The sequence below is a fragment of the Drosophila nasuta genome, chromosome 2R, assembly GCF_023558535.2.
Source record: "Drosophila nasuta strain 15112-1781.00 chromosome 2R, ASM2355853v1, whole genome shotgun sequence".
Taxonomy (NCBI): Eukaryota; Metazoa; Arthropoda; class Insecta; order Diptera; family Drosophilidae; genus Drosophila; species Drosophila nasuta.
This window is the reverse complement of record NC_083456.1, coordinates 13240102-13250687: the sequence shown is the minus strand read 5'-3', so window position 1 is coordinate 13250687 and position 10586 is coordinate 13240102. Positions and strand designations below refer to the sequence as shown.

General features: G+C 40.9%; 1 protein-coding gene across 5 annotated transcripts in view; it reads left to right on the top strand.

Annotated features, from left to right (window-relative positions):
* The first annotated feature begins 48 nt into the window (after positions 1-48).
* Positions 49-10586, top strand: part of LOC132787320 (uncharacterized) — a 33015-nt gene continuing 22477 nt past the window's right edge. For 2 of the 5 annotated variants that reach the window (XM_060794282.1, XM_060794279.1), the window contains exons 1-2: positions 49-1485; positions 8124-9381. In XM_060794282.1, coding sequence (XP_060650265.1) covers positions 1375-1485; positions 8124-9381 — 1369 coding nt within the window. In that variant the 5' untranslated portion in view covers positions 49-1374. The remainder of the gene's footprint in view (positions 1486-8123; positions 9382-10586) is intronic. The other 3 variants (XM_060794284.1, XM_060794283.1, XM_060794280.1) reach the window with 2 other exon arrangements.

Sequence of the window (10586 nt, the reverse complement as noted above, 5' to 3'; positions counted from 1 at the left end):
GAAATATGGAAATGCGGTCACGCTGACTAGGTTTTCCTCATTCTTTTTCACAGAATAGTAACGGACGGACGTGTGCTCGCGCGTCGCGAAGAAAGAATTTTTATTATTTTCTCTGCTTCTGGGAGAGAGGAGTGGAGAGGTGGCGGTGGTGCGCGCAGCAAATAAGAAAGAAATTTGTGTATTGCAGCAGAAGTTTTCGCTGCGCACAGGCTGTGCCGCTTTTGCTTGCGAGACTAGATAAAGAGTAAAGCGAAGATTTACACTTCATAAATATTCACATAACAAAGAAAAGTGACCCCACAAAGTGAAAAATCTTTAGTTAGCGCAATCCAAAAATAAAAAACGCTAAGTTCAAGGTTTATTTCCATGCCCGAAGTTCAATACAAAATTACAAAAAACGAAAAAAACTGTTGTGCAGATTTTTTGTATACACTGCCGCGCGTGTGTGACTGTGTGTGTAACGACTGTGCTGTGCGTGTGTGAGTGAATTGGTGGAACTGAGCTGCATTTTTCCAATTTCCCAACAACACTGGCCAATTATTGAATTAATGCTTAAATAACAAGAAGAAATATATAACATTGTCTCGATATCTGTGGAAAAATATCTAAACCCAATTACTCAGTTTGCTCTCAGTTTAATTCGATTGACACAGAGGCGGCAGCAGGCAGAGCGCGAGCGCAGGCAGAGCGCTAGCAGAGCAGCCCCAACATAATACACAAGTCGACAGACTTAACTTTGCTCACTACGGTTGGTGGTGGGAGACACACACGAAACAACAACAACAGTGAAGAGAACGAGAGCAACAACAACAAGAGCGAAGAGACAAAGCCTCTCATCTCTGCTTTTGCGCAGACAAACGCAGTGAATTCGCCGCGTCGTCGTGTTTCGCTGCTCAGTTGCAGCGGTCGCCGTTTGTCGCTGTTTGGAAACACCTTGCTCCAATATTTTGCCGCTCCCCCTTGATCACGACGCCGACGACGACGACAACGAAGTTCGCATACGACAACGACGACTACGAGGAGCAGCGGCAGCAGCAGAGTAACAACGACGACGTCGTCGCAATCGTCGTCGCAGTCTCAGTTTCGATTCGTGCGCGTATTGCGATTATTCTTGCGCTGCTTGCTGCCCCTGCAGCGGAAAATTCGTCTGAAAATCACACCAGCAACAACAAGAATAATAATAGCAGGGCAGCATTTGTGTAATTTTCCAATGCTGCTTGGCTACGCTTTGCACGCGATTCCCTTAAATTTGGATACGGCTGCAGTTGAAGTTGCTGCAACGCAAAGAACAGCAGCAACGATAGCAACAACAACAGGAAAAGCAACTTTAACATTGTCGCCGTGTCGCCAGCGTCGCAGCATCGCAAGCTCGCCATGTACTACAAGTATAACAACTACAACACCAACAACAACGACAGCAGCAGCAGCAGCAGCTTCAACAGCAGCAGCAGCAGCGACAGCAACATTGACGCCGACATAGAACAGGTTTGTAGCTTTAACGTTTTTTCTTCATTTTTTTCTTTTCTTTTCACATATATTTGTTGTTGTTGTTGTTGTCGTCTTTTCTCGGCTGCGCTTCGCTTTGGTGGTTCGTTTTCGTTCGCTTATTCATAACTTTTTTGGTTATAGATTTTTGTCGCCCCCCGCTTATCGCTGCCTCTCCCTCCCACTTGCAGCAACCCCTTTTGCCTCTTTTGCGCACTCCTAGAGAGTGTTTCAGCTACCTATGACTATGCTTCGGCATCTCATCCCCATCCCCTTTCCCCCCACATGCTGCTCACATGCTCAACTGTTTCACTTTTTCAATTATTAATGGTGGCCATTAGTGCGCGCCGTCCATACAACGTCTGCCCCGCCCCGCCCCCACCCCGCTCTCTCTCTCCGCCTCGTGTCGTGTCGTTTGTCGTGTAGACTCATTTTTTTTTCTTTTTTTTTCCTTATCGGACAAATTGTGTTTGTCTGAAAAGTTCAATGAGGTGCGCGCAGTGCAATTGCTGCAGTCCGGCTGCCAATCCTGTCATATTTATGTTATCGACAACTACACATGCATATTGCATGCACATATCTATGTGCATGTGTGAGTGTGTGTGTCTGTGTGTGCGTGTGTGTATAATAGATAAAAATCATGTTGGTATGCATGGCTTTTCAGATAGCGATAGCAATTCGAACCCGCAGCACAGCGGAAATGCATTGCATTAAGTCAATTACTCCAGCTCTATCCAAGTCCGTCCGCCTTTCTGTCCGTCCGTCCGTCCGTCCTTCTGTCACTTGCTTTACGGTGTTGACTAATTTTCTCAACATGCGCGTGGGGGAAGGGTGAGCTTGGTGGGTGTTCGTAGCATGACCCAATCGTTGACTAACTTCCTTAGCTACACTTTTGCGATAAGACAATGATTTCACTGGAAGACTGAGATACGCACAACGTTCTCTCTGCTTACGCAAATCTTGACAATATCTTTATTAGCACAGAAGTACAATAATATCTTTATTAGAACAGAATTACAATACATACTACTGCACCATATACTACCTTGTAAGTGCAGCAATAAAATCCTGGTCTGAATTTTGTGCATACTAATCAATTTATTAAGTGCACTGAACTTTGAAATTATAATATGACTGACATTATTAATTCGACTCTGTAATTTGATACAGTATATGGTTTGAATTCCGCAAGACTTTCATAACACAAAAAATTAAGAAAATTTCGAAAAAAAAATGCTATGCATTATGCATAGAAACATGAAACTTTGAATTTATATAAAATTTCAGATAACAATAATTCCCATAAAAAAGCAAAATGCTAAAAAAATCAAATCGAGTTATGATAGCTTTGCGGTAAGCCAAAACTATACAAATAAAAACTGCTACAATCAAAAAGGATTAAAAAAAAAAAATTTTTTTTTATAGCTTCGATTGGAAATCTAAATAAATCACAATCCAAATAAAAATTATTACATGTAATTTGTCTCAGAATTTATTGCCTTATTTCAAAGCAATTTAAAATTATAATTCTATCAAAAACTTATATCTGTTGATCAAATTAAAATAATCATTTGAAATTAATTTTTGTGAGAGAGCAACAATAGCGAAAATCATAAATTATTTTTGAATTTAATTTTTTTAGCTCAAATATAATGAGTATGCGTTTAAATAATTATCATTTAAATTTAATGATTATGGTTTGTGAAAAAAACAAAGAAATACTTTGTAGAACCAGTTTGTTAAATTATAATCACGATAATTTTTGAATATAATTTTCGTTCAAATGTTGGTCTAATCTAATTGTGTCTTTAAAAATAATATATCAAACGGAAATAATTATAATTTTCAGACCCTGACAACTATATAGATTTGTTTAATATTCCAAGCAAATTACATCTTTTCGTCAAGTCAATTTCAAGACAAGTTAAATTTGTTACTAATTCGAAATCGTTCAATCATCGTTAAATTGAATATTCCCCAGTTCAAACAGCTGTTCTTAGAACTGCAATCCGCTTGCCTTGTATTTCGATTGGTGAACTTTCACCTCTGAAACGTCACAGTATTCTTCCCTTGTTCTTCGCGTATTCAATGTAAAACGCTACTTAAGCACTGGCCTCACTTTAATGCAGCTTAACCTGTCCAACAAGCCCGCCTATAGGCAGCTGCAACCCTTGGCCGCAAAACCTACCCGGTATTATTTTGCCGCAAAAGTAATAAAGTCATTTCGCATTGCCACAAATAAAATGATACCCCGTTTCCATTTGATAATTGCTTAAAGTTGACGCTGCTAAAGTTCAAGCTAAAGCTATGGCCGGACGATCCAACACTTTGTCATGCTTCCCCTGTGCACAGTTTGGTTTTTGGCAAAAACACACATGCGAAACATTGTCGGGTCGCATATGTTGCCTCAAAGTGATTATTTTCACTAAAAATAAACGAAATTAATGATTGATGAAGTGAGACAAGGGAGATGTGTGCCGTCGCCATCAACACCCCAGAAAAGAGAGAAAAACACCAGCTACAATGATGGGATGATGAAGGAGAATGGGAATGGAAATGGGAATGAGAATGGAAGTCACCCCAGTCCAGGTTTTTGGAGGGACGCAAAGAACATTTCAATCGTAATGAGAAATAAGCCGAGAACTCAGACGCTCAACCGCATGCAAGATAAAGGAAAGGAAAGTGTCATTTAATTGAAAGCAGGTGAAGAAGGAGCTGCTGACTCTATATGTGTATGTATTTGTGTAGTAAGACCAACTGGTCGGTCGGTCCAGCCTTCATCCTTCAGCCTTTTGTCGCAGCAGCCAGCAGCCCGCTGCCAGACGGAAATCATAAAAATGTTGCATAAAAATATTTTTTTATGTGCCGCTCGCTGCTGCTTGCCGCTTGGTGCTTGCTGCATGCTGTTTGTCGACTTCCACTTGCTGCGAGTTCGTTTTCGTCTTCGTCTTCGTCTTGTGGGCAAAAATAATAATAAAATGGGAATGAAATAAAACAAGTGCTGCTGCTGCTGCTGCCAGGCCCCAGAGAATGGGTGACCGTGCCACATATTTCGTTTATATTTACTTGACAAGTTTTCCACTGCGCCGAGACAACGTAGTTCGCGACTGTGTCTTGGTATCTTATTCTTTTTGTTGTTTTTTTTTGCCATTTTGCCATTTCGAAGGAGGCCCTGGCGCTGCATGTCATCAACAACATCATCAGCAGCAGCAATGCACTGCAGACACTGGCATCGACTTCGACTCTGACTTCGACTCCGTCTCTGACTCGAAGTTTGGGTGCTGGTTGCCTGATGACGATGGCGATGGCGCTGCCGCCTTTCTGTTTTATAGTCCAAACGTGATAGCAAAATGTGCCTTGTGCATTTTCTTCGCCTTTGCCGTGCCTTCGTCTTCTTTCTTGGGCTTTCCCAATGCGCCCCTGCTGTGCTGTGCTTGTGCTGTGCATTTTCGTGCAGCTCCAACGTTTGCTGAAGTCAGCAGAGGGAGGAGAGAGGAGATGACGGCGAACACTGGCATTTTCCTGCAGAGGAGTCGCTGCCTTGGAAAAATAAATTAATGGGAAACATGCAAACATAAATTCTTTTTTAGCTGTCAGGTGTTTCACATTTTCAACGTAAATTATAAATAAGCGAAAACAAAATTATAATTCCGCCTAAATGTTTTAGTATTTGCCACCGTCTGCTGTCATTTTGCTCCCGCCCGCCTTCGTTCTGTCATTTTATCTGCTCCCTCCTTAAAAAAAAGTGAAAAAACTGTCTTATTGAGCGAAGCGATTCTTTTGTAGCATTTTTCTGTGTGAGCCAATGGGAAATTAATTTTATTTAAATTAATGATGGAGCTTATAATTGGCCTCATTTCTGTCTCTCTTTTTTTTTTTTTTTTGTGTGTTTTGTATTTCCTTGATTCTTTATAAAGAAACTCCAGTGTGTGAATGGCATCTCTCCAGCCAGCATCAGCTTCATCTCCATCTCCACATTTTGACTGCCACAAAGCCAGGCTAGCTAGCATTGACGTCGTCATCATCATCGTCGTCGTCGTCTGTATGCGAGCTGCTTTGGCTTTTTAAGAGCATTTGACATGACTTGGGCTTCATTTTCCATGCGATGCGCTTCAACTTTGATTATGACGTGAAGTTGGCCAAGTGCAAATACTTTGCTGGTACTTTTTAATTAACTTAATTAGCATAGATGACGGGCTAAGAGCAGCGCTTACATAACATGAAAATTGCATTATACCCTCTATATACTACACTCTCCACCTCAGTTCCAGTCTCATCCTCATTCTCATCATCGTCATCATCAGCAGCAGCAGCTTCTGCTCATCGTATGGGAAAGTTCATCAAAAAATATAAGGGGGGAGGGATGAAGACTGTGATTCTGGCCTTTTGATTTCGGTCTTGGCAACCGTGTTTGTACATGGTTATCATTAGGGGAAGGTTGTCTATCATTCTCCATTCGCCGTTCACCATCGCCATCGCCATTCATATTCACTCGCACGAGTACTCATTAATGTGTATAAAATGTGCTTAAAGATATTTGAATCGATTGCTCTTTTAAGTGCCCCACATACTTTTGACAACGACGTCGCGTCCCCTTGGCTGATTAATAATTCATTCCACAAACATTTTTACATTCATTTAGAACAATCTAATCATTCTGAAATATCTTTATGCGATTACAAACAATTTCATTTGTGCAGCATTTCTTCAAAACAAGAAATATTCGCAGCTTAGCTTTATTATGTTAAGGGTCTTGTGATAACTTATTCAAAAAATTTCATTTGCCTTTTAAAACCTATTAGAATTTATACTTACAAATAAAATGATTCCATTTAAAAAATGTAATTTGTTAAAAAGCAACAAAATTGTTTACGTAGCATTCAAAAAATCAATATTTACCATCTTTATTATACTAAAGATCTTCTGATGAAGTTATTCTATTGAAAACCCTATTAGAACTTACTTTCAGAACTAAAATAAGCAAATTTTGATTTTATGTTATAAATTCAGTTTATAATTTAGCAATAAAACTTTTAACAACTTTATTCTATTCAAGGTCTTGTCTTAAGTCGTAAAATCTATTTCAACAAAAATTAAACGCAGGTTTATTTATTTTATTAAATTGTATTGTATTCAAGCAAAGTTATAACAACAAAATCATCATATTACGAACAAATTTTGAACAACTTTAGAAGGTATTCTATAATAGAATTTGCTTTGTCTTATAAAATCGATTATAAATTTTATAATTAAAATGAAGCATTAGCTAATTTTGTTTCTATTTTTTAAACTCAAGTTATAGATTAGCAACAAAATCATTTGCGTAGCATTTCAAGAACTAATTTTTTCCATTATTTTCATGCTAAATTTCTTATGATGTATTTTAAAACCTATTAAAATTTTGCCTATAACTAAAAGTAGATCAAGTTAATATTATTAATATTAATAATTAATATTATTACAGCAATAAAATCATATCAGTAACAAAGTGTTTCAATCTTAGAAACACGAATATCATTTTCTGTATGAATTCTCATTCTATTTTAAAGTTCGAGTTATAAATTAGCAATAAAACATTATGAGATTTTCAGTAGATTTGTTTTACTGAAAGGTGTCGAATTTAAAAAGAGCTAAAATTGAATTTAAATACGCTCGACGTTTTTATTGTGATGCATTGATTTAAAGCAGCTGCTTGTGCATTAAATAACGATGAAAATTCATTATGGACATGATAATTGCTTGCTGCGCAACAAATTGTCTGCTTTGGCCATCGAATGAGAAATTTATTTGATGCGAGTTTATTTTTTTCTTTCTCAAATAATTTCCATGGCATGTCTGCAAGAAACGTTCGAAATAAATCTTTCAAGTGGTCGTTGTTGTTGGTGTTGTGATGATATTGATATTGTTCGGTTGTTGCCCCAATGCCCCGTTACCCGGAGGCGCTAAATGCAGGAAAAACAAAAAATAATAACGGAAGAGACAACAGCGGATGGGAAATTTGTGTACGAAGCCGTGTGCTTCTATCTTAACTTGGTGCGTGGTATAAATTTTGTCTTAATTTTTATATCTTCTTTTTTTCTGGTTTTTTTGGTTTGGTTGCTTATAGCGCGTGATTTTTGATTTACGCGCCATTGGACATTTTTATTTGGATTGTTTGGAGTGTCGGTTTCCCAGAGCGCATATTTATTTTTATTGCTTTTTAATGCGCCGCCGAGGAAGTTTTATTTTTGGTGGGGCAACTGCATAGAGAGATATGGATGGCTGTGTTTAGCTCGAGTTGGATTGTTGAACAATGAATTTTGTGGGATTATTTATACATGTGTACGCCCAAATATATATATATATATAAAGGCAAGGCAAGTCGAGGCAGACAAACATGCTTGGTGCATGCATATTGTATGTAAATATAGGCAACAATGGCGCTGCGGTGGCGCTTTATTTTAAATTCAAATTCACATTCACCATCAGAGTGTGTGTTTGCCACCTTATTTCATATTTACTTGGCATAGCCACTGCCACAGCGTGTTTGCGCTTCATAATAATAATACAGAGAGCAAAGCACAGACAGAGAGAGCACAAAATACACATCTATCGCATATAACAATAATCAAATATTCTACTCTTGTCTTTTGCCACAGCAGCAGCTTCAAGCAGCCAGGACGAGAAGGACTTCTGCTGTTGGCATGAGCACGCGTGCGAGCACGAACAGGAACATGAATACAAGCAACAACAGCGGCTGCAGGACCACGTCCAAGACGAGAGCAAGAGCCATGTCGTTAATCTATTTACCGCCTTTCTGCTATCCATGTGGACATTCGCCGGAGGCCAACGTCGAGCAGTTGAGCGGCGGTTGCAGCTGCAGCTGTTGTTGTCAGCCCTGGGAACATACAAATTATGATAAACATGCCTCAGCCACAACGATGACAGCAGCCACTGCAACGGCAACAGCAACAGCAGAGGTAGCAACATCTACAACTACAACAAAAACAACAACAATAGCATTATCATCATCCTCATCAGCTGCGTCGTCTGAGGTGGCGCGCAAATTCCTGCAGCGTGATATCCAGTTACCCATGGACTGCATCGATCTCAGACACGAGCAGAAGGCGTCGCAATTAGTTATGCCAATTGTAGGTGGAGACGAAGCTGTAGATGGCAATGCCAGTGGCAACGGCAACGGCAACGTCTTGGAATGTGTTGCGGCTGTGCGGCGCCAGCGACGTGAACGAATGCGACGCGAACGAGAACGACAAAGTCATGGCGTGGCGATGTCGCTGGCCATGTCGCTGGCAAATCCAATCAGCAGTGCAACAACAAACAATTCGCAAACAACGACAACAACAACAACAACAACAACTGCGCTGGCCACAACTGGCGAGACGCTGCCACATGATGCAGCTCATGATGACGCCAATGACGATACTCAAGGCGACGATGATGATGATGATGATGTTGATGATGATGAATGTAGGTGCTTTAACTATAACGGTGATATTAGTGCGCTGGAACGACTTGAGCAGGAGCAAGAGCAGGGACAGGAGCAGGATTCGCAGGAACTTCCTAGCATTACGTGGCTGAAATTCTGGCAGCAGCTGCTGCACAGCGTCTCTAACTCTGACTCCAACTCCAACTTCGACTCTAGCTCCAATGCGACAACACAAACAACGAAGATGACGACGGCCACGACCGCAACCACGACCACGACCACGACGAGGAGCAGGCAGCAGCCAATCACAAGGATGAACACAACAACGAGTAGCAGCAGCAGTAGCTGTATCATCAGCAGCCACAACATCAGCAGCTACAGCATGACATTGGCAAAAAGTTGGCTGGGTGCGCTGATGCTGACGATGCTGCTGGCCACGTCCGTGAGCGGTTGGGGCGGTCGACAAGATGGTAAGTAAGGGAATGCGCGTAACGCATGCCGATAAGTAGCGCTATGATAAGAATTTATAATTTGCCTTATGCAGAGAGACAGGCGACGATGTCGTTCCTCCTTCCTTCCCTTCTCCCTCCCTCCCTTCTCTGCTACCGCCGCTGAAAACATTTCATTTAATTTTGAGCATAATTTTTAGTGGGCAAACATTGCGTCGAGTGCGTCAGCTGCCGCAAGTGGCAAGCAGGCAGTCTGTTAGTCTGTCAGTCTGCGCCCATCTCACTCACAACACTCCCTCCCCCCTGTTTTGTTTTTGGTTCTTTTTTTTCGGCCTCGGCCTCGGCCTCGGCAGCTGTATGGTCATGCTCAATTGAATCCATAAGTAGTTTGTGACCGCAGATCTGCGTTCTCGTATAATGCGTTTCAACTGTTTCTCCATGAACGAATTTACCCAAAAAACAAACCAAAAAGACTTTATTCGTCCAATGTTCGTTATTCGTTGTTTTTGTGGAGAACAAAAAGAAAACACAACAGCAACAGCCGCTACAGCTACAGCAACAACAACAAAACGAACAAATGGCAAATTGTACGGAAATTGCCCGAAACAAACGGACAGACAGACAGACGGAGAGGCAACCGCCGGACAACCACCGACCACCGACCGCTGACCATAATTCACTCAAGTTAGACAAAAGCATTTTGGGCTCTCTGCTTTGCCCCCGCCCCCGCCACTTCTTTGCCGCCCCCTCTCTTGCTTGTTGTTGGCGTAGCGAAAGTCCAAATTCCCAAATGCAAACGCAAATGAGTCTAAAGCGAAACGTCATGCTCTTTGAGCCACTCTCTATATGTGTGTGTGTGTGGTGATTGTTGTGCTAGTATATGTGTGTGTGTGTGAAAGTATATGGTGCGTAGCCTCGTCGATAAGGGTGGTCCAGTCTCTCATCTGGTGGCTGGCTGGCTGGCCATAAGCACTTAATGCGTACACACCCACAAGGTGTGGGCACTTTAATTGGGTTAAGGAGCTGTTAACGCGTTAAAGTAGTCATTACACATCAAGATCCGAGTAGATATACAGATAAAGCCCGTATATTATTATATGCCTGGTACGAAATTATCTTATCATAATTAGCTACATTATAAATAACATGATTAAATTAATTCTTTTTAGGAGGGTGCAACAGTCCTATTTTAGTCACGGCAATGTAGATATAAGATAAGAAATAGT